The sequence below is a fragment of the Schistocerca nitens genome, chromosome 5 (assembly GCF_023898315.1).
Source record: "Schistocerca nitens isolate TAMUIC-IGC-003100 chromosome 5, iqSchNite1.1, whole genome shotgun sequence".
Taxonomy (NCBI): domain Eukaryota; kingdom Metazoa; phylum Arthropoda; class Insecta; order Orthoptera; family Acrididae; genus Schistocerca; species Schistocerca nitens.
The window spans coordinates 343,533,981-343,559,563 of record NC_064618.1 but is presented as its reverse complement, the minus strand read 5'-3'; the positions used below and the strand labels follow the sequence as shown (position 1 = coordinate 343,559,563).

Genomic DNA, 25,583 nt, shown 5'->3' with positions numbered 1-25,583 from the left:
CGTTTCTAGTCTGGAGCCATGGAGTCTGCAAGAGGCGTGCCTTCACCATTAATCAGCAATGTGGCCATCTCGCTGCATACTGATGAAAACGTATAATGACGGACCCCTGTCGTGCCTGTAAAGCGACCATCCTGGGAAACATCTCTTCTGAATGTATTACGCGAAGGTGCTGCATTGTCTAGAACCACATAGAGGGCCGCCCTGCCCTAAGGGCCACACGACTCACGAGTGAAACTCAGCCTCAAACGAAGGAAAAACTATTATTTCAATAAGATATAACTTTCTTGTTCCTCGACCTGTTAAAATGAGTACCGAATTGTCTATCTAAATTCTATTAAAAGAAGCTAAGTACGAGGGTTCACAGTGAAATTATTGGGTGGAAACCAAACTTAACTGGCCTTTGATTACAGCAGGCGGGTATCTCGGCCCAAGTGCAAGTAGCGAGACACACACCAACATATTCCCATGTTGCTTTTCATCTGCCTCTTTGTCGATGACGCCGGATTGGATTTTCACATTTGCTGGATCGGGAAGGAAGGGAGGCGTGCGGACCCATGTTATCATTTAACAAAGGTGTACATACAAAGCATCTAAAGGAAACAATGGCACACTTCTGTCCGAGAGGTTGGTTATATTCGCAAACATTTAGCAAGCGGCAAAGGCCAATGGACAGTTTGTAAAAGCAAAAAGACACGAGAGAGGTCTGACATTTCTCTCTCACAGAGTTTATACGGCCGACGAGAAACTGTAACGGAAAATCGGTTTACGGAAAACCGGTTCCGGAAGCCCCGTGTAAACGAAGTGACTGACATAGGCAGAGCGCTGCGGCAGTAGCTTCAGGCTGTGCTGTGCTGTGCTTTACTCACAGAGAACGTTGGCGGAGCTGCCCACGGTGTACTGGGTGCCGCGTACTGCAGCCAGTGCAGCGGTCGCCGCGAGGCCCAGCGCGTGCTGCAACACACCAGTGAGCAGTCACATCTCTTTTCCGTACAAACAATAAGAATTATTATACTCCATCTTGGCGCGGTGGTACAGCAAGCTTCTATCGCTACTATAAATAAGAAATAAAATAAAACACACTCATAGGTTGCCGAATGTTCTTTATTAACTTAAGAACGACGCGTTTCGCTCGGATACAGCATCATCAGGTTATGTTAAAAATCAGAAATTTTCTGCCAAAAAGCATTCGTCAAGAAGGCATGATACCGCATAAAACGCATTAAAAGGCAAGCTCATGGAGGCGTTGCTATGCCTCCATGAGCTTGCCTTTTAATGCGTTTTATGCGGTATCATGCCTTCTTGACGGATGCTTCTTGGCAGAAAATTTCCGATTTTTTAACATAACCTGATGATGCTCTATCCGAGCGAAACGCGCCGTTCTTAATAAGTTAACAAAGAACATTCTGCAACCTACGAGTGCTTTATTTTTAATACAAACAATACAGTTTGTAGTATTAGTACTAGAAATAAGAATAATCTTCACAGATATTTAAATGAACTTGTTTTGATCTAGAAAAATGTCTCCAGCATGAGATTTTCACTCTGCAGCGGAGTGTGCGCTGATATAAAACTTCCTGGCAGATTAAAACTGTGTGCCGGACCGAGACTCGAACTCGGGACCTTTGCCTTTCGCGGGCAAGTGCTCGGGTAGCTCAGTTGGTAGAGCACTTGACCGCGAAAGGCAAAGGTCCCGAGTTCGAGTCTCGGTCCGGCACACAGTTTTAATCTGCCAGGAAGTTTCATATCAGCGCACACTCCGCTGCAGAGTGAAAATATCATTCTGGAAGCATTCCCCAGGCTGTGGCAAAGCCATGTCTCCGCAATATCCTTTCTTTCAGGAGTGTTTGTTCTACATGGTTCGCAAGAGAGCTTCTGTAAAGTTTGGAAGGTAGGAGACGAGGTAGTGGCAGAAGTAAAGGTGTGAGGACGGGGCATGAGTCGTGCTTGGGTAGCTCAGTTGGTAGAGCACTTGCCCGCGAAAGGCAAAGGTCCCGAGTTTGAGTCTCGGTCGGGCACACAGTTTTAATCTGCTAGAAAAATGTACGTTACTCAGGAACCTGTTTTCAGTCATTTGTCAGCTGTACAGGAGTCATACATACATAGCAATAACCCTGAGTTCGGTGTGGGGTGGCGGTGGGGTGAGTGGACTGCTGTAGCCTGTTGTGGGGTTGTGTACACTGAGGGCTACGGCGAGGACGAAGCATCTCCGTCGTTTCTAGGTCCCCGGTTCAATACACAATACAGTATACACCCACTAATAAAGTTCAGTTCAAGAAGAGCCTAAAGGAGTTATTGATTCTATTCCATTGACGAATTTCTTAGCAGAACCGACTGATGTGTGTATCTATTGGTAATCGTATCGATTAATGTGAGCGTTAAATAAAATTTAACGCTTGTACATCTTCAGTGCAGTAACCTGATCGAAAGTGTCCAGACACGCGAATGTAATGCTGTAGAATGGAATGACGACAATGAAAATTCGTGCCGCACTGGGACTTGAACCCAGGTTCCGCGCTCACGCGAGCGGTTGCCTTACCAATTGGGTATCCAACCACGACTGATCCATGTGTCGTCAAGTATGGGTCTACAACTTGTACATCCATTATGTATATTTCCGTACAGTTAAGACATTTTACTTGAAAAGTCGCACGCCCGGTATCGTCGGATAAATACGATATTGCAGTGCTTGTGTTATTCCGAATTACGATGCAAAATTCCTTTGCACATGGATGCTTATCCAAAGGAACTTTCCAACGTAATTCGGAATAACGCAGGCACTGCAATATCGTAAGAGTCGAATGGGTCGGTCAGCAGAGATCAGTGACTTAGAATGTGGACTAGTCATTGGAAGTCACCTGGGTAAGCTACACAAGTGGATTGTTGATAGTCTGATTGTAAAGTGCAAAAGCGAAGGAACAACACTAGGTAAACCAAGACCTGGTACATCTCATGTACTGACGGCTGGGACCGTCGAGCATTGGCGAGGGTGACTGTGCAAGATCTCATGAAATCAGAGGAAGGAATCCCTCGCGGGTTCCAAAGAGCTACCAGCAGTCGTGGTAGCACTAGGGAGTTGGAAAGAATGGTCGAGCAGCTCCTTATAAGCTACGTGTTTCCGCAATCAGTGCTATGCGGCGCTTGAGGTGGTGTAAAGAACGACGCAACAGTGGATGACTGGGAACGGATGATTCTGGATGACGAATCACGCTACAGTCTTTGGCAATCCGATCGAAGGGTTTGGGTTTGTTGAATGCTTGGAGAATATTACTTGCCACCAAGCGCACTGCCAACAGTGAAGGACGGAGGACGTGGTGTCACGGTATGGGGTTCTTTTTCGTGGATAGATATGGTCCCCTTATTCCGCTTACGAATACACTTGACGATGAAGGATATGAACACATTTTACAGCATTCTTTACTGCGTGCAATAAAGGAACAGTTCGTGGATGGTGATTGTTTGTGTCATCATGATAATGCATTCTGTCATGAAGCAGTATCTTTGAGGCTACCGCTTGTGGACAATCGCATTCCTGAACTGGACTGGCCAGTCCAGAGTCCTGACCTTAACCCAATGGAACACCGTTGGGATGAGTCAGAATCTATACTTTGCTCCAGATCCCCGCTTCCAATATCACTGCCCCTTTTTTAAATTCACCTCCTGATATTCAGGCGCCTCCCTGAAAGTATCCCAGGTAGAGTCCAATTCTTCGTAAACGCGAAGGATGGACACACGTCGTATTAATGTCCACTGATATGTGTCCGGATACTTTTTATCGAACAGTGAAAGTGCTGTAAACCGATTTTTCTCTTTGGTAATGCGTGACTGCAGTAGCCTACAAGTCATAATATGCACTTCAGTGTACTGTAAATTACGTGTTTTGTGACTAGTTTGTGATTCCAGAATGGAATTTTCGCTCTGCAGCGGAGTGTGCGCTGATATGAAACTTCCTGGCAGATCAAAACTGTGTGCCGGACCGAGACTCGAACTCGGGACCTTTGCCTTTCTCGGGCAAGTGCTCTACCATCTGAGCTACCCAAGCACGACTCATGAACCGTCCTCACAGCTTTAATTCCGCCAGTACCTCGTCTCCTACCTTCCAAACTTCGCAGAAGCTCTCCTGCTTAGTCATTGACTTTATTAAGTCAATGACTTTATTAATGACGTGCTTAAAGGATATCAAGCACCAAGTATTTGTTTCAAAAATGAAAATAGCAAAGTAGGATTAAATACCAAAGAAAGTTATGAAATATTAAAAAAACTTTTTGACAGACTCTTAAATTGTCCAGTTCTAACAATTAAATCAGAATTTTCAGTGATATCAGAAAACCTTGAGTTCGATTTCCCATCAACAGACCTAGAAATTCACGAAACCATCGAAACACTAAAAAACAACAAAGCATGTAGCGAATTTTTGAAACGGTAAGAAACAAAAGTTACGAGACATCTGCGCTTGCTTGTTAAGAACATTTGAAAAACAGAATGGATTCCAGAAGACTGAAAAATAGCATTAATCCAACCACACTACCTAAAAGGAAAGACAAAACGTATCAGTAATTACAGAGGAGCGTCGTTCTGCCAATAGCCTGCAAAATATTGGAAAAAAGTCTCCTGAACAGAGTTGATGAAACTTCCTTCAACGAACTGGAAGAATATCAGCGTGGTTTTCGAAAGACCCTGCACAGAACATGTTTGTAACTTAAAATCAATATTTCGTCTCAAAATGTTAACCAGGAAAGCTGTAATAGTATCATTTATCGATTTTGAGAAATCATTTGATTCTGTAGACAGAGTAGCAATAGATAAAATAAATGGAGACTGCAGTATGAAAGAAAAATTAGCAGACATAGTTCGTGAACCGCTAACAAATAAGAAGTCTAAATTTACATTTATGTAAGAAATATCTCTGGTGTCAGACAAGGGGGGCACGTTTCTTGCTTATCTCCATTTTAGAAAAAATTGTAATAATGTGGAATTTGGGCCTAAAACGTCCCCACTGGGGTGGGAAAAAATCAAATGGAATTAAAATAAACAGCCTGGCTTTGCCGACGATTTTGCAATACTTTAAGAAAATCTAACAGAGCAAGTTTCTCAAACAAATCTTCTGTAAATAATAGCAAAACATAAAATTCATGCACCATAGAAACACAAATAGATAAAACCGAGTGAGCTAGTATTTAAATATCTGAAGAAACCATACAGAAGAATGGTGCAGTAGATGTAAGACTCGATAAAATGGAAGGCGCATATGATTTGACAAAAAATACCAACAACATGAAATGCATGTCTAGAAATACAAAACTAAAACACTATAGCACAGTTTTTAGACCTGAATCTTTGTATACATGTGAATAGTTAACGATGAACTACAAGCTGGGCAGAGTAGAGGTACACAGAAGACGAATTACTATAAAAATAATGGGTGCAGTACAATCTTCAGCTGGTTATAAAATGATAAGTAGTTAGGAGATCTACCAAAACATTCAGAAAATATCAGAAGTAATGGCAAAACACAAATTCAGCTTCTTCTTTGGATACCACCACTGAATGAATGAGAACAGGCTAAAGAAACAAATATTGCAGTATTTCTGGAAAAAGAAATCAACAATAACATGGATTATAGAAATGAGAAATGAACTGGAAGGAAACAGCATCAAAGAATCAGAATTAAGAGACAGAAAACTTTATAAAAATAAAATACTTTATTTAGAAGGCTTTCAAGGTAGAAGAAGTAAGAAATCTGGAACAGGGACAGAAGACAGGAAAATAGGCGACAGAAATAAAGGAGTACTGGAAAAATAGAAACAACAAAGAATGAAGAAGAATTGAAGCTATTGCGTGACCATAGTTGGTTTCCACGAGGATACTAAGTCAACTTTTCATAACTTCCATCCGCTTTTTTGCACAATTATGTGCAGCTTAGGAGATTTTTTTTTTTTTGAAAAAAAAAAAAGACGATGCTCGTCAGTAAGGTGCATTTACATGGGCCATATTTTACGTCTATTTGTTGCTCCAATATTGCTATCGTCATCATTGCCACCGTAGACTCAAATACTGACAAAATACGAGTGTCTATGAATGTTTCGGGAGTATTTCTGAGAGAGTAGAACACACTAATGATTCAAACTCAAGCACAACATGGTTCATTCATTGCAACTAATCGTTCAGATTTAGTTTTCTCATTGAGAAAAGTGTCAACAGAACTTCAAATGGTTCAAATGATTCTGAGCACTATGGGACTTAACATCTGTGGTCATCAGTCCCCTAGAACTTAGAACTACTTAAACCTAACTAACCTAAGGACATCACACACATCCATGCCCGAGGCAGGATTCGAACCTGCGACCGTAGCAGTCGCACGGTTCCGGACTGCGCGCCTAGAACCGCTAGACCACCGCGGCCGGCTCAACAGAACTGCTCATGGTGATTGAAAAAGTCGCCATCATCCAAAAGTAATTACATGCAATAAGAATTTTATTCTATAACTACTCTCTACTTGGGGATTGTAACAATGGATGATATGTATTGCCCAACAGAAATTAGGAAAAGAATTGCAGTGGCAAAAGAAGGATTCAAGAGGAAACAGAAATTACTTTGTGGACCACTAAACAAATATCTGAGGAAACGTCTTGCCAAATGTTACATCTGGAGCGTTGCACTATATGGTGCAGAGACCTGGACATTGCGGAAGGAAGATGAGAGAAGATTGGAGGCACTAGAGATGTGGATACGGAGAAGAATGGAAAAAGTTAAATGGGAAGACGGAGTAAGGATGAAGAAGTATTAAGAAGAGTTGGATAAGAAAGAAACATGCTGAAAGTCATCAGAAAGAGAAAACGGAACTGGATTGGACATTGTTTGAGGAGGGACTGTTTATTGAAGGAATGGTGGAGGGAAAAGGGGGAAGAGGAAAAATAAGATATAAAATGCTAGACAATATCAAAGGAGACAAATATTCAGAAACGAAAAGACTGGCTATGGACAGACAAAAGTGGAAGAGGCTTAACCCATGACAAGACCTGCCGTAAGGCTACTACTATAACCTTACATACATTATTTATAACAAACGTTCAAAACAGCTGCACTGTTATGTAACACATGTACGATTTCACTTTGTCACGTTTGAGGCCACTTTGTGGATCGCGTTGTCGCTGATGTTGACAATATCCGTTGTTATGTCAATCTTTAGTTCCGAGTGAGTGAAGCCTGTTTTTGTAGACCCTTTCTTTACGGAAACCTCACAAGAATAAGACATTGAACTGGGAGAAGATGGGAGAGGTGATTCTATCACCAAAAAATTCTCTTAAGAAATTAATTGTTTCATTTGATGTGATAAGGGGCACTGTACTACTGCAATCAAGATAACTTTCATCTGTCTCGAGAAGTGAAATAAACAGTGTAATGATGTCTTGGTACACAACACTGTTCACCATAGTTTTTAAGAGAATAGGGCCCGCAACTCGACAACGCTATACGGCGCACAGCACTCACATTATCTGATAGTGCAACGTGTTTTCATGAAACATATATGGATTTTTTGTTGATTACATCTTGTACGCTGAGGTGACAAGTCATGGGACACCTCCTAATATCGTGTCACATCTCCTTTCGTCCGGCGTAGTGCAGCAACTCGACGTGGCAAAGACCCCACAAGTCGTTGGAAGTCCCCTGCAGTAATATTGAGTCATGCTGCCTCAATAACGTCCATAATTACGAAGGTGTTGCCGGCACAGGAATCTGTGCACGAACTGATCTCTAGATTACGTTCGATGGGCTTCATGTTGGGCGATCTGGGTGGCCAAATCATTCGCTCAAGTTATCAACAATGTTCTTTAAGCCAATCGTGAACAATTGTGGATCAGTGACATATCATCTTTGTTTTGGAACAGAAAGTCCACGAATTTCCGCAGATGGGTCCCAAGTATCCGAACATAACCACTTCCAGTCAATGATCGGTTCAGTTCTGTGTAAACACGTCCAACATCATCGAGGAGCCACCGCCAGCTTGCACAGAGCTTTGTTGACAACTTGGCAGCATGGCTTCGCGCAATCTGCGAGCTAACATCCCAAAGATGTTCGAGCTCACCTGCGGTTCCTCTTCGTCGAAATTTCTTGGCTCAAACTCGTATGGGGGTTGAACCGTACGTGTCACATTACACGCCCTAAATTAGACGCTTGTTACCCTTTTGTTCAATTGTCTCGCTGATGGCACATTTGCGAAATTGTATGAAACATACGAAGTTAATGTAACATATAATAACAGTAACAATAATATCGGGAGCTAAATTAACGACCCATAGATGATGTAGGCCCCACAGTTGCGATTTGGTTAGAATAATGTTTATTCAGAAAGCAAACAAATAGCGAAAGTGGTCGTATTTAGAGTTACTGTTACACTCGAGCGCATATCCATTTGACACAGTTCGTTCATTCACAGTCCCATCGCGAATTACAAGTTCGATACTCCACCTCGTTGACTATGCTAAAAGTTAGAGTTCACACCAGGCGCTCGGCTGCTCACCGCTCAGAGACTTAAGTCACGCGATACCACACAACGCGAAATTTTCTAAGTCGTTTCACTTCTTAGCTACCTAAAGACCGACTGTTCGCTTTCGCGTCTCAATTCGAGCTGTACCCTTTGGTGTCTAGACCAGAATTGTTCACTTTGTTGTCTCCAGTCGAACTGATCGCTTTCGCGTCTGCACCAGCAATGACTCTCTGCCCGTCTCCGGACGCGTCTCAAGCGTGCCGAACATCGTCGCTCAACTGACTAGTGCAGTTCCCTTCCCTGAAGCCGTCCATCTGATTGGCTACAGATTGTTCTACATTATTTTACATTTTAACATATTTAAATAATCATAACTTGACCACTTTCACTTTCTAAATAAAGTAACATTACATAGTAAACGTTAAATTATTTTACATCAAAGCAACATAATTTCCTTCTTAACTTTTAACGTCACGGTCAGTAGCCTTTCACCAATGCGCTTTCTGATAAATAAATAAAGAACAAAAGTAACTATTATGCACTAAACTTTTCAACAAATATTCTGTTACCAACTGATGCAATAAGGTGTCATGCTGTCATCGTTCAATGTGTTTTGTGTAGAGGAAATTACGAACTGATGCTTCACTGAAAATACTGATAATTTCAATTGACTACACCTTTTAAACAAATAAAGTTACTGTCGTTTTAACGATGTGCATTTATATGAAATGTCGATCGTTAAGTTAGACCAAAGCGTTCAGATTTTAGGATTCAGGTCTTTCTTACAAAACTTGTTAATTTCACTTTAACAGTAAATCCTTAACTATTATAAATATGATCAATATTCAAGTTTTATTGAGATCACCATGAAAATTTAAGAAAGATGGCTGATTAAAATTACTGTGGTTTCGTTTCCTGATTTACTACAGAATTAAATAGTTTTCATAAATGTTTCCCTTTATGGTCGATCTTAGATCCGCCAGATTGAACACTGCTACGCCTCCCTGAGCACAAACATCTCCTACGGGGTTTTCCTATGACTTAGGTTCTCGACTGTCTCACTCGCACACAACAGCGCTTAGGCCTGAGCAAAAAAATGGCTCTGAGCACTATGGGACGTGACGTCTGAGGTCATCAGTCCCATAGACCTTGTTGTTGTTGTTGTTGTTGTTGTGGTCTTCAGTCCTGAGACTGGTTTGATGCAGCTCTCCATGCTACTCTGTTCTGCGTAAGCTTCTTCATCTCCCAGTACCTACTGCAACCTACATCCTTCTGAATCTGCTTAGTGTATTCATCTCTTGGTCTCCCTCTACGATTTTTACCCTCCACGCTGCCCTCCAATGCTAAATTGGTGATCCCTAGATGCCTCAGATCATGTCCTACCAACCGATCCCTTCTTCTAGTCAAGTTGTGCCACAAACTTCTCTTCTCCCCAATCCTATTCAATACCTCATCATTAGTTATGTGATCTACCCATCTAATCTTCAGCATTCTTCTGTAGCACCACGTTTCGAAAGTTTCTATTCTCTTCTTGTCCAAACTATTTATCGTCCATGTTTCACTTCCATACATGGCTACACTCCATACAAATACTTTCAGAAATGACTTCCTGACACTTAAATCTATATTCGATGTTAACAAATTTCTCTTCTTCAGAAACGCTTTCCTTGCCATTGCCAGTCTACATTTGATATCCTCTCTACTTCGACCATCATCAGTTATTTTGCTCCCCAAATAGCAAAACTCCTTTACTACTTTAAGTGTCTCACTTCCTAATCTAATTCCCTCAGCATCACCCGACTTAATTCGACTACATTCCATTATTCTCGTTTTGCTTTTATTGATGTTCATCTTATACCCTCCTTTCCAGACACTGTCCATTCCATTCAACTGCTCTTCCAAGTCATTTGCTGTATCTGACAGAATTACAATGTCATCGGCGAACCTCAAAGTTTTTATTTCTTGTCCATGGATTTTAATACCTACTCCGAACTTTTCTTTTGTTTCCTTCATTGCTTGCTCAATATACAGATTGAATAGCATCGGGGAGAGGCTACAACCCTGTCTCACTCCCTTCCCAACCACTGCTTCCCTTTCATGTCCCTCGACTCTTGTAACTTCCATTTGGTTTCTGTACAAATTGTAAATAGCCTTTCGCTCCCTGTATTTTATCCCTGCCACCTTCAGAATTTGAAAGAGAGTATTCCAGTCAACATTGTCAAAAGCTTTCTCTAAGTCTGCAAATGCTAGAAACGTAGGTTAGCCTTTCCTTAATATAGCTTCTAAGATAAGTCGTAGGGTCAGTATTGCCTCAAGTGTCCCAACATTTCTACGGAATCCAAACTGATCTTCCCCGAGGTCGGCTTCTACTAGTTTTTCCATTCGTCTGTAAAGAATCCGCGTTAGTATTTTGCAGCCGTGACTTATTAAACTGATAGTTCGGTAATTTTCACATTTGTCAACACCTGCTTTCTTTGGGATTGGAATTATTATATTCTTCTTTACGTTTGAGGGTATTTCGCCTGTTTCATACATATTGCTCACCAGATAGTAGAGTTTCGTCAGGACTGGGTCTCCCAAGGCTGTCAGTAGTTGCAATGGAATGTTGTCTACTCCCGGGGCCTTGTTTCGACTCAGGTCTTTCATTGTTCTGTCAAACTCTTCACGCAGTATTATATCTCCCATTTCATCTTCATCTACATCCTCTTCCATTTCCATAATATTGTCCCCCAGACCTTAGAACTACTTAAACCTAACTAACCTCAGGACGTCACACAGATCCATGCCGGAGGCAGGATTCGAACCTGCGACCGTAGCGGTCGCGCGGTTCCAGACTGTAGCGCCTAGAACCGCTCGGCCACCCCGGCCGGCCTTAGGTCTGATCAGCCTGGCCTCATTCAGCACAATAGATGCATGTGAATTTCCCCATCTCGTGGCGAATCTGCGTTCTTTGTGGCACATGGTCCTCGATTCGTTTCACAATTCCTGGAAGGCTGTCTCTTGCGGCCATATACTTAAATGAGAGCGAAATGTACGTTAACTCACAACTCGAACCTACTATAAGCTCTTACCAACTTAAATCGGGATTTATCTGGCCAGACCACGGTTTTCCAGGCATCTAGGGTCCAACAGATACGGTCACGAGTCCACGCGGGGCTTTGCAGGCGGTGTCGTGCTATTAGCAAAGACACTCGCGCCGGTCATCTGCTGCCACAGCCCGATATGTTCATCGTAAGTTCCATATTGATTTCTGCTGTTATTTCGAGCAGTGTTGTTTGTCTGTCTGCACTGACAACTCTGCGCGAACACCGCTGCTCTCGGTCGTTAAGTGAATGCCGTTGACCACAGCGTTGTCCCTGGTGAGAGGTACTGCCTGAAATTTGATATTCTTGGCACACTTTGAATTCCATAACGATTTCCGAAATGCAGTGTTCCACGCGTCTTGCTCCAGCTACCATTCAGCGTTCAATCTTTTAACTCGCGTGATGCGGCCATAATCACGTCGGAAACCTTTTTACACGAATCACCTGAGCAAAGATGACAGTTCCGCCAATTTACTATCCTTTTATACCTTGTGTACGCGGTATACTACCCTCTGTGTATGTGCATATCGCTATGGCGCTTTGACTTTTGTCACCTCAGTGTATACTAACTACTCGTGCAAGCACTAAGATGAAAATACGCCTCATCAGTGAAGAAAACACGGCCCATTTCTTTTATTCCATGGATGTCGGCCAGCGACCGAAACCATCAGACACCTTCAATTCCTCCACCCGCCGAGCATTATACGCAAGAAAATTTTAACTTCTGAGTCGCTTTCTGGACACTACGATGCCAAATCTGAGAGTGAATGGGTAGCCTCCTCAAACTTTTTGATGGTGAAAGCAAAGTCACGCCCCTAACATCAGCCAGTTTAGCGTCCGTCAAAACTGGCGGTTCCTGGTCCTCTTCTTGTGTGCAATTGATCCGCACTACTAGGAACGAGCCATCAATTTCGGTATTATTGAACTGTTCGACACTGTGGCATCAGGATTACGCATGCGTCTACCCCAACGAACGATTGCCAAAATATTGTTCAACAACGATATCTCTTGTTTATCAAGCATCGAATTGCGCTGTAATACAGACATCGTGTGGTCTGTATCCGTTATTCTGTGTGATACAAGAAATATTTTTGCGAGGTGCGTCGTTTTTATGGTCAAGTACTAATTAAAGTAAATGCATATGATGTTAATTCCCTGGAAGCTTTCACGGTTTTGCACAAACCGTTACCAATAATACTTTAGAAGACAAATCATTTCATTGTAATTTACAAAGCTTACTTTTTAAGAATCCTCTCACAACTAATTGTTAGACATGTAATGTATGATATTTTCGTTTTTGTTGGAATAAACAATAATTTTTTCGCTCTAAATTTTGTTGGCTCGCAATATGTGCACAAATTGCTTACTTCTCACAGAGCAGGCGTGATCTGGACATTCATTTGAAATCTAAGAGTTGACTGATTTTTAACTCTATTACAGTCATCACATAGAAAGCTTCATTTTCCCAATACGTACACACTTTCAGCAGAACCACAGTTTTGAACTTTCCGATACATTACACCCGAGGTTTACAATATTTACTTGCATACCTCACAATAGTTGTCAGAATTCTGCTCCTCCCATGGTTTATTATTCGCCGTTGTACCCAGCTGTTACTAGCACTGAAGGCTGTGGGATTGCTACAGTTATGCCACCATGTTCCTCAGCTTTCGTGTTAAATATTGAGCGGCCACTGAGACTGATTCATACTTCTTTCTATTTCCGCTCGAAATTGAAGGGAATCGACACCCATTCCTTGAAGGAAATATGAGGTTACTTTACTCACTCTTTGTCGAACTCCGTTATTTCCATTTTTGTCGATGTCGTATTCAGTTGTGGCAAAAGAATGAAAATTAACTGTACATTTCATATATGAAAACTGATTGCCCATGATTTGGACAGTAGTATCAATTTTCATGAAATCTGTCTGGATGCATTGCTATGATACAGTATCAACCAAACAGTGAAAGTACTTCATTTTACAAAAACAAAGGTCATGAAATGTAAGATGAGTATATGTCTTGACTGAGAAGAACTAAGCCTTTTATAAATATATCACAGTACATGAATTTATTAAAATTTGGCTTCTAAGACCACCTCATTTGAAAACGTACTTATTTGCAAGTTAATTTCTACAACGGAAACTCCTTCGTCGCATGTTGTCGATTGAGAATCCCAGAGCCACTACTGCATGTAAGATGGTCTCCCTGAATACCAAAATTTGTTCCACGGCAATGGAAAAATGTAGAAAAAGAATGGAAGCTGACAATGTGTACAGACCTCTGAGACATTCACGTAGCCTGCAGCTTCATTACTACAATACGACACTGGTAACATAGATCAGTCCCCTTTGACGCACATGTCATACTTTTTTTTAAGCGATAAATTCTTAATATAAATGTGCTATGAAATCTTTCCTGAAATTATTTGTCCCTTATAGTCTTCTATGGAAGTGAAACGCGGACGATAAATATTGCACACAGGATGAGACTAAAAACTTTTAAATTTTTCATTTCAAGGAAGAATTCTCTATATTACACAGGTATTTGGGTAATAGATTGGGAGAGACTGAACCGAATCAGAGATAAAAGAGATTTATTCTACAATTTAACTGAAAGAAGGAATTGGTCGACAGGACATACCTCGAAGAATGATAAAATTGTTAACTTGGTAATGGCGGCAAGTTCGGGGGCCTTCGGGAGGGGGGGGGGAGCAGGCGTATTGTATTTGTCGGAGTAAACAGATTGAGATTTGTGTGTGTTGCAGTATTTATACAAGGGAAGACACTCACACAAAACAGACTACAGAAAAAAAAGTAAAGAATGGTTGTTAAATCTAATCAATGCTTGCCAACATTCAGAGTCAAAACCCTAATGCGACCTCCAATAACAAATGACTCTCGTTTACTGTGACGATATAACCAGCAGATGACAAAACTTAAAAATTTTGAAATCAGCGTAGATATTTAACAACGTCAGCTTTCTTTGCTAGATTTCACAAGAATGACAACGGCAGCCAATCTAAATGCCTCTGGAAAACTGAAACACAGAAAATGCACAGAATTCAATATTTTAAGGAATAACAACTTAGACGACAATAATTTCTTACTTTTTCAAATTTATAAGATTTTTTTTATCTTACAGCTGATAGCTATTTAGCTACTTACCAGTTCATCTACGTTGTCAGGATAATCCGTCGTCCAGCCCCACGGGTAAAGGAAGAGCTACACAGAAAAGAAGTTCAATATATAATTTACAATAAATATTTCATGTACCACTACACAACAACAAAAATTTATGACAACTGAGAAATGAGGTGCCTATCTTTATATGGAAAATACTTAATACAATTTGCTATGTTCAAGATGAAATATACGTCTAAGGTGTCCTGATGAACTGAGTACATGAAACAGTTATTTTCTGCAAGGTTGTTGTAGTCAAGAGCTATTTTTATTTTTTGCGAGTTATGACTGACGAATTTCGACTTCTTTATCAGTTTTAAGTAGACCGCCGTAATAGAAAAATATAAAGAGAATTGGCGGTCATAAGATTATCACAAAATTGTCACGTCGTACAGTAACTATCTACTATAAGAACAACAATTAAAACATGATCGATTAATAATCGTTCAGACTAGTATATTATCACATACTTATGTTCGTTAAATGTCCCATCCAACTGGTATAGTCCTGTACGTACTGTGATTTTACTATGTTCTGTATCAGGTGGAATAGGGCCCATACCGTACATTTTGAACACTTACGAACGCAAAGTTGAATTTGTTAAAATAGCATGATTGATAAAACACTAGTGTGAATAATGGTTATTCAACGACATTTTTAACTGCAGTTTTTCAACTAAGTGAATTTTGAATTATGTAATTTTTTGTTTTACTTTAAAATCCATTCTCTCTATTTCATTTTTCAATTAATCGCTTACATACCTCCACTTGAAAATGACGAAATGATCAAATTGACCAAATGTGATGGAAATTTGGAAATTTGTGGTAAGTTCCTACGGGACCAAACTGCTGAGGTCATCGATCCCTAAGCTTACGCACTACTTAATCTAACTTAAACTAACTTACGGTAAGGACAACACATACACCCATGCCCGAGAGGGCTCGAACCTCCGACGGGGGAGCCGCGTGGACCTTGACAAGGCGCCATAGACCGCGCGGCTACCCCGCGTGGCGAACGTGATGGATGACTAATGAAAAAAAAGAGTAAATCAGGCTTGTTGAAAAAAATTAGGTCAAGTAATTTTTATAATAGGAGTTATTAACAACAAAATTGAGAAAAACATTACGGTGTTAGGAAAATACCATGTTTTTATTTTTGGCGTAAAGTAACTATAGCGGATTCATTATAATTAATGTTTCCATAGCTACAATGATCTTTTCCTACAGAAGCTCCTTTATAAATTCCCAGCAATGAGAATACGTGCCAGTAACTCACATACGAAAATGTATCAGAGTCGCACAGGAAATTTGAATGGGGATCTCTGGGAACAAGCTGACGTAGTTCTAACGAAACCATATTACATCAGTTTAGAGAAACGGAAGTGTAGGAGAAAGGCTTTCGACACTTCCGCTGGTTCCATCATATATCTCACGTACAGTTCACGTGAATAAGATATGTAAACTTTTTTGTTTGTGGAATTGATTCTTAACCCATATTTGGGGAATGGACTGTTCGAGCTCTGACCTATTCTATTGAGACAGGGTCTTCTCAGCTAAGTACCTAGAAACTGGTACGTAGTGAGTCCCACTTGAGAACACTTTCGCAGGGGATTTCGATTCGAGTCCCTGGGATTTGGTTTATAACTAAACGGAGAGCTCACGGAAGCCTTGGTCCGAATCGGGACCGGACCCAATTATGGAGTCCGTCCCCAATTTCTCTCTTCTTACAACGTCTTCATCTCAGAGTAGCATTTGTAACCTAGGTCATCAATCATTCGCTGAATGTATTGCAGTCTCAGTCTTCCCATACGTTCCTTGCTTGGCGATTCTGCGGAGAACCTTCTCATTTCTTACCTTATCAGTCCACCTAATTTTCAATATCTTTCTATAGCACCACGTCTCAGATGCTTCAATACCCTAGTTTTCCACTTTTCCCACAGTCCATGTTTCACTACCATACAGTTCTTTACATTCACAGAATTTCCTTGCCTGTGCTGCTCTGCTTTTATGCCCTTCTTGCATCGTCCATCATGTTTTATTTTGCTTCCAAGCTAGAAGAACTCCGTCATCAACAGTTTTGACGTTAATTTTATCGCTAATCTCGTTGTTGTTATCCCTCATTACAACCGTCTTTCTTCGGTTCACTCTCAATCCAAATTCTCTACTCATTAGAATGTTCATTTCATTCAACAAATACTGTAACTGTTCTTCACTTTCACTTGAGGACAGCAATGTCTTCAGCGAATCTCATCAGTGATATCTCTTCACACTTAATTTAAATCCACTGTTGTATCTTTCTTTTATTTTCATCATTGTTTCTTCGACATTAGATTGGACACTAGAGGCGAAATACTGCATCCCTGTCTTACACCTTTAATCCGAGCACTTCGTTCTCGGTCTTCCTTTCTTACTGTTGACTCCTGGTTCTTGTACTGTGTACCATCCGTCTTTAACTACATCTTACTCCTAGTTTTCTCGGAATTTCGAAATATATTGCATCATGTCACATCGTCAAACTCTTTTCAATGTCAACAAATTATGAAGCGCAGCAACAGACTTGGCCCGAGGGTGCTCTTACCTTTCCGAAAGCCAAAATCGTTTCACTTTTCTGCAGATCATTTTGTCAGCAACTTCCAAGCATGAGCTGTTAAGCTGAATGTGCGACAGGTCTCACATGTATCTGCCCTTGTTTTCTTCAGGATATTTAGACGATATTTTTCTGAAAGTGTGATGGTATGTCTCCAGTTTGATAGATTCTACGCACAAACTTAGAAAGCCTTATGATTCCCATTTCTTTCAATTATTTTAGAAGTTCCGAAGGAACGTTATCTACTCCTTCTGCCTTATTTGATCACAAGTCTTGCAAAGCTTTGTTGAACTATGACTCTAATAATGAATCCCCTATGGCGTCCATATTGAATCTCGTTTCTTCTTCTCTCATGTCATCAGACTGTTCTTCCCCCTTGTAGAGACCTACAGTGTACTCCTTCCCCCATATCTGCCCTCTCCTCTGCGTTTAATAGTGGAATTCCCATTGCACTCTCAATTTTGACGCCCTTACTTTTTAATTTCACCGAAGGTTGTTTTGGCTTTTCTGTATGCTGAATTAGTCTTTTCTACTAGCATTTTTTTTCTGTTTCTTCACATTTTTCCTAAACCCACTTCGTTTTGGTTTCCTTGCACTTTCCATTTATTTTACTCGTAAATGACGTGCATTGCTATATTCCTATTGTGTCCCAACATTTCTTGGTTTGTTTACATCCTGTAAAGTACGTGGTAGATGTTGCCTGTTGCAAAGTTTGTGCAGTGTTGTAGAATTAACATAACAGGGAAACATAAATTATATTTTCCAGGGTAATGTGTGCACTAGGGAAAAAACACATGGATACTAATAGCTCCACACAATGGCCCCCACAGTGCTACGAACAATTATTAATAATATGTAAAATCTGAGGCAAAGTCGCTATGCGACTCAAAACCAGTAGTGGTATCCTAAAAATTTAACTATCACAAAATGCGATTGGTTGTAGCTATTTCTGTGAACGTTTATCCATCACAGTTGCAATGATCCACTTTCATAATGGGTAAAACCTTTATTTCTCCTAATACCAAAGATTTTTCCGCACAAACTTTCCTTGTGACTGTGTTTTCTGTTCAACTTCTGTGATCGCCCTTTTTAGAGATGTCCATTCCCGTTCAACTGAACTGTCTGCTGTGGTATTTGTTATCGCAGTATGGAAGAATTTCAGGCGCATTTCATGATTCCTCAGTACATTAGTATTCCACATCCTTCTCCTGTGATTTCTGGATGGTGTATTCGCAATTACTAGCTGAAATGTATTGCGGAACTGAATTAAGCTTTCTCCTTTCTCATTCCCATCAGCAACTCGATATTCTCCGGTAATTCTTTCTTTTTCTCCTTCCCCTACAAATGCGTTCCAGTCCCCCAGGATGATTAAATTATCATCTCCCTTTACATACTAAATTCTCCTCTAAATATTCTCGTCCTTTCTCTTCTTCTTCATCCCCTCTTTGTGACGTCGGCATACATAGCTGAACTACTGTTGTTGGCGTTGGTTTGCTGTCGATTCTGATGTTAACAACTCTATCACTGAACTTGTCACAGTAAGTTTGTCCTATCTTCGTAACGAACCATGTTACCGTTAAACCATTTTTTGCTGTTGTTGGTATTACCCCACATACAAATGACCAGATACCCTTCTTACCGCTACACTTTAATGAACCTCATTAAACCTAGACTCAGCCTCTGCATTTCCCTTTGTAGATTTCCTAGTTTCCCTGCCACGTTCAAATTTCTGACATTCCACGCTCAGATTCGTAGAATGTTACTCTTTCGTTGGTTATTCAGTTTCTTCTCATAGTTATTGCTCCTTTGCTAGTCACCACCCGGAGATTCGAATGAGGGACTAATCCGGAATCTTCTGCCAATGAAGAGTTCATTACACTTTTTCAGTTACAGTCCACTTGTCCTGTGGATGCATACCGTTGTCTTTTAACGCAGGTATTTCCATTGCCTTCTGCATCTTTATGTCGTCGATTATTGCTGATTCCTCCGCCTTTCATGGGTAGTTTCTCACCATAAGGGCAAGGGGATGCTGTGAAACTCTCCGCTCTTCTGTCCTCTTTGACAAGCCCGTTGGCAGAACGAGGATGGCTGTCTACAGTGGGAGTCATCGGTCGCCAGTGCTGATGATTTTTACTCAAAATTTAAGCAGTGGTTGCGATAGAATCCCAGACCCAGACGTTTTTTGATTGCTATCCAACAACGCTACTCCTAGAGCATGGGTCTGGTCACAGAAACATATACAGGGTGTTACTGGTATAGATACAGATATTGTGATCATTCGTGCCTAAATATATACCAATTTCACTGTATACGATGTTTCTTTGTCTTCGTCTAACAGTCTTCCCGCAGAAACATCACTTTATTTACTGCCTGATGTTCTCTGCAAGGTCGTTAAGTGCATCCTGGAGTGGACTATGTCTGTCAGTATAGACTCTCCGTTTGGCTCCATGCATCCACATTTCAGTATCTGACTTGCTGCCCAGGGGGAAAGAAACTTTAATATTCTAATTGTTACAAACGTTCTTGGAGGTACTAACCAACCTGAAAACATACTACTAGTAATAACTGTAATTATTAGTCTGCAAATGAAGCAAATGCTGACGTAATGTTGTTCAATACATTGTCCTCAGTCATTATTAGAAATATTCGCACTTATACCTCTAACAACGTGTATAAGTGTATGTTTGTTTATTTATTAATCCAGCGATCATCCTGTAATGATATAAGATGTATCAGTGTAATAAAATGATAATAAATAGGTCACTATATACATATACACAGAGTATCTGAGGATAGGATAGGTGGTCAACCGTAGCCTTGATGAAGGAATAGACATTTGCCTGCAGTGATATAGCAAAACCTGAACCAGGATTGCTGAAAAGAGCAAACTCCATCCTCTCCAATATATATACATACACTTCTATGACTGACATGACGTGTGCACTCACCTGTGTCGCTGCCGATCTACGAAAGATTAAGAGAAAAGGTAAGTAAATAAATATTTTTCCCTCGTGCAATACTCGAATGGAATTTGACAAAAGGCTGCTAATATTGATATGTATATACTACTCATAGGTTTGCAGGGTACACGTATACATGCAGACGTAGTGACTGAACCCCTTGCTCTCCATCGACGTGGGCAATGAGACGACTCGCGAGCGACACCTACCTGTCCATAAGAGTGCAGGGTGAGGTAGAGGCTGATGGAGTCGTTGTTGGCCCTCAGGAAGGCGGCGTGGTTGCGCGCCTCTGGCTCTGAGAAAGGCGAAGGTCCAGCGAACGTCTCCGAGCACGGGTCAGTACTGGAGCCCTCACCTGCGCCACACACAATGCTACATAGGTACAAGGCGAAGCTTTTAACTTTAAAAAATATCTTCCACTGCCGATCCGTGAAAATTGTCCCTAGTAGTCCTGCTATCATGAAGTGATAAATGAACATCATGATTTACGTTATTTCCGTTTATTTCTGTATATTTTCTGCCAATAATGCAGACAAAACGTAGAAGCAGGTCGAGTTCTCAGGTAAAAGTTCACCACCACGTTCAAACGAACTGGAATACGCTTTACACCAAGTAAGAGAATTAAGAAAAGCATATCTGCCTCCCTACTGTATCTACACATAGAAATATAACACGTATGAGGTCCCGTCAAAGGAAATCCATTCTTCCTTTTATTCAATTTTTCTAGGACACTATGGAACTGAAATCTTTTCTATTCCATTAACTCCCCTTATCTAAAAGCGAAAGTGTCCACAGTGTTTTTTTAGAAACTTGCTCACAAAGTAACAAGCGCAGGCAGGGGATGCCAGCAGTGGTGGAGGCTCCTACTAGATCGGGAAGTGCAGTCTGATGGCTGAAGTTTATTTGGTGAACGAATTCTAATCTCACCTAACTAACAAACTACAGCAAGCGAGCTTGCAGAGTATCTTATTAACATGTTAATTCAGCACGGCCGGTAATTCGACAACTATAGAAGTTCGAAGTGAGTAGTTTCTCACTAGGCTAGCGAAAAGGAAATAATCCCATAAACTATGGGTCGACAAAAAAAAAAACTACTCCGATATCCACTGCCAGAAATAAATCTTATAAAACAAAAAAAGAGTAAAAAGTGTATCGCAAGAGACAGTGTCACTTACTATCACACTGAAAATGTAACGTAAACTACATCTGCCATGTGGAAATTGTGTGTCAGTCCCCTCACAACTTGTTTGGCATTATTATCTAAAAATAAAATATTTTCTACGTCCTTCGGAAATAGTTAAGATTTGCGAAGTAATTGCAGCTATGTTTTCTCCCAACATCTTTATTCTCTTTATCTTGAAACCCTCTCAAAAGCAGTTTTTAATTTTCCTTACTGAGCTTTATTACTTTATTACTATATCTTCGTCGATTACCAGCCATGGCTGGACAGACTGCGTCACAAATACAATGTTTATCAACTAACATTTATACAACACCAAATACAAAATTTATATTACAAATAAAAGAAAATATTTATGCAGTGCACAAAAACACATAGGGCATAGAGGGAATGAAATATAACTAAACAGGAAAGAAAACTTCATAGCAGCAAATGAAAATACCATAAAGCAAAATGTTTACAAGTCCATGTAGATCACACACACAAAGTTTCATTTTGGCAAAATATGTTCTTTAAGTAAAACACAAAATTAAATGTGCAGTTAACATAAAAAGAAGATTAAATTTAGGCAAAATTACATATAAAACATAACAATATTTATTATTTTGTCCATTCAGTAGAACCGCTGTTGAAAAACTCTTCCAAGGAATATAGTGGATGTTGTTTCAAGTCCTGAGCAATTTTTTTTTTCCGAAATAATTCAGGTGGCAGGGATTTCACTTCTGGAGGCAGTTGATTGCACATTTTTAGGGCGACTGTTGAAAAGCTGTCTTGTGTACTTGATAGGCGACACCTTGGCACTTCAATGTTCCTCTTACAGCGAGTGTCATGATTATGTATTTCTTGTCTTATGCTAAAATTCCTTTGATTTTCTTTTATATAAATGAGCCAGAAAAACACATACTGGCTAAAAACAGTCATTATGCCTAGCCTGGTGAAAATAGGCTTACAGTGGTCCAGTCTTTTGCTAGAGGATATGATCCTGATGGATTTTTTTTTTTTTTTTTTGTAATAGCAACACATCTTTGCTGCCTGAGGAGTGTCCCCACAACAACAGTCCATAGCTAATGTGGCTGTGGAAGTGCATGGCAGACTATTGTGAGAAACTGGTCAGTTATTACCCTCTTCAGCTTCCTCAGGAGGTATATCACACGAGAAAGTTTGGTGCATACATATGCAGTGTGATCATTCATGGAGAGTTTGCTGTCAATCTTGAAGCCCAGTAGTCTGACAGTCTCCATGTTTTCTTGGTCTTCAATGTTGGTTAGACTGCATATCAAATGTTGGGTTTTTTCTTCATTGATCTTCATTTTGTTTATTACGAACCATTCTTTTATTTCTTCAAACATCAAATTTGATGCACCAAGAGCTTCTGCGGCTGTATGTCCTTTGGCAATAAGGGTAGTGTCATCTGCAAACTGCAACATTTGACTATTACAGCTCATATCATTGACATATATGAGGAATAGGAGAGGTCCTAAGACTGATCCTTGGGGCACTCCATGTTCCAGTTTGTGTTCAAGAGAAGTTGCTCTGTGCACTGATACTACCTGCTTTCGGTTTTCCAAATAAGATTGGAGTGTTGATAGAACAACACCTCCTACACCATAGCATCTTAACTTGGCTGTTAGTGTTGTGTGTGAGATGCAGTCAAAGGCTTTGCTGAGGTCACAGAGTGTCAGTGCCACACTCTCTCTCTTCAAAACTCTGTCGAATTGTTTTTAATAAGTCCAGTGTGGCTGTCACTGTTGATCTCCCTTTGCGGAATCTGTGCTGTGTGTTTTGGAATAAGTTGTTTTCCTCAAAGTAATTCAGTACCTGGATGTGCATCACAGACTCAGTAACTTTGGCTAGTACTGGTACCACTGAGATTGGTCTGAAGCTGGACACCTCACATGGATCCCCCTTCTTATATATTGGTACTGTGCGCGCCAGTTGAAGGAAGCCTGGGAAGACACCAGAAGATAGACATTTGTTTATTGCTACGGCTAGTGGCTGAGCTAATTCTGCAATAATTTTCTTTAGCAGTGTGCAGGACATACCATAGATGTCTACACTTTCTGAGTGTTTGTAGGAGTTCACAATTTTTATCATGTCTTCAGGGTGTACTTCCTTCCAGTTTTGAATACTGCAACTGTCTGCATTTCTTATGTTTGCAGTCGGATCTAGGTCAGATTCCGGAATTTCACTCACTGTCTTTTCCACTATTCTGACAAAATATTCATTGAAGTCATCAGGGCTACATGAATTTAAGCAGGAGATAGTCTTCTTTCTGTTCTCATTTACAGGATTCCAGGCAGCTTAACAAGGATTTTGGGCCTCTTTAATGTATGTATCGTTATATTTCTTTTTTGCTTCCTCTACTGCCTTCCTATAAGCTTTTTTGGCTCTTAGGTAGTTGCGGAGATGTAATTCTTTAGCTGGAATGTCTAAAGCTGATTTCATTCGGTCCTTGCACATTGTTACAATACACTTCAATTTATTGAGCTCGGGGGTGTACCATTGTTTCACATTGATAACTTTCTGCCTGCCTTGTGATTTGTCCACAGGATTCTTCACTGGTCTTACCGGAAACATGTCATCAAATATTGCTTTTAAGGTTTGGAACAGACGTAAGAAAGAATCACTGCCTACTAATTCTGCAATTTTCTGCACCTTTTCTGTTTTGTGTTCCTTTCTAGATAAGTAAGCAGTTTCAGCATGCAACACGTCACGTCCATATCGGATCGAGCTTTCCGATTCGCTGTCACGATTCATCGTCAGCATCCTGTTTATAACTACGCTGACGGAAAAATTCACAGCACCAAGAAGGAGTCGTGCGACATAAACGAAAATTGGTACGCGTATTTCCACATCTGAAATATGATGTCTATTCAGATTTCCCTCCAGTCGCATTAGACTAGCGCTAGTAGCGCTACTATGGGGATGCATATGAGGTTTGCTTAAATGTACGCTGAACTGGTCGCGAGCGTTAGTTACCTTTGAGATTGGACGTGGCGAGTTGGTGTCAGCCAGTAACGCGTTTAAGGTGACAAAGACGCCATTATTAACACCTCACTGAGTTTGGACGAGATCGTGTAACAGGGCTACGAGAAGCTGGTTGCCCCTTCTGCGATACTGCAGGAAGACTTGGCAGGAAAGTAGCCACTATACATGACCGATGGCAACCGTGGTCACAAGAAAGTACGGTCGAAAGAAGACCAGGCTGCGGACGGTCACGTGGCACGACCGAGAGGGAACAACATCCTGTTCGACGCATAGCTGTCGCGCATCGTACTGCATCTGCAGCTGCAATTTCAGCAGAGGCTGCCACCACAGTGACACAAGGAACTATTGCAGATCGGTTACTTCAAGGACAGTTCCGAGCCAGACCCCCTGTAGCGTGCATTTCATTAACACCAAACCACCGCTACTTGCGACTTCAGTAGCGTCAAGCGAGAACTCATTGGAGAGCAGGGTGAAAGTCTGTTGTCTTTTGTGATGAGAGCTGCTTTTGCCTCGGTGCCAGTAATGGCCGTGTGTTGGTCAGAAGGAGGCCAATTGAGGACCAGCAACCAACCTGTTTGCGTGCTAGACACACTGGAACTACACCTGGAGTTATGGTGTAGGGTGCGATTTCGTGTGACAGCAGCGGTACTTTCGTCGTTATCCCACGCACCCTGTCTATAAATTTATACGTCAGTCTGATGATTCGATCAGTTGTGTTGCCATTCATGAACAGCATTTCAGCGGATGTTTTCCAACATGCTGTACAAAACGTCGGTTTGTTACCTTGGCCTGCTCGACCACCAGATCTGTCTCCAATCGAGCACATATGGAACATCATCAGACGAAAACTTCAGCGTTATCCGCAAACAGCACTAACTGTCCCTCCCTGTATATATCGACCAAGTGCAACAGGCATCGAACTCCATCCCACAAATCGACATCTGATTCCTGTACAACACAATGCATGTACGTTTGCATGCTTCCATTCAACATTCTGTTGATTACATCGGTTATTAATGTACCAGCATTTCACATTTACAGTTTCTTATCTCGCGCCTACATTAACCTGTGATCTTACAATGGTAATCACTTAAATATATTACCTAGACAAATGTATTCC

The 25,583-nt window shown here is 40.9% G+C and overlaps 1 protein-coding gene across 1 annotated transcript in view; it reads right to left on the bottom strand.

Moving 5' to 3' along the window:
* The window catches only part of LOC126259484 (carboxypeptidase B-like), a 208,147-nt gene that overhangs the window by 41,660 nt on the left and 140,904 nt on the right, over positions 1–25,583 (bottom strand). Inside the window, exons 7-9 of the mRNA XM_049956323.1 lie at positions 20,505–20,650; positions 14,735–14,791; positions 867–951 (exon numbers count right to left, since the gene is read on the bottom strand). Coding sequence (XP_049812280.1) covers positions 867–951; positions 14,735–14,791; positions 20,505–20,650 — 288 coding nt within the window. The remainder of the gene's footprint in view (positions 1–866; positions 952–14,734; positions 14,792–20,504; positions 20,651–25,583) is intronic.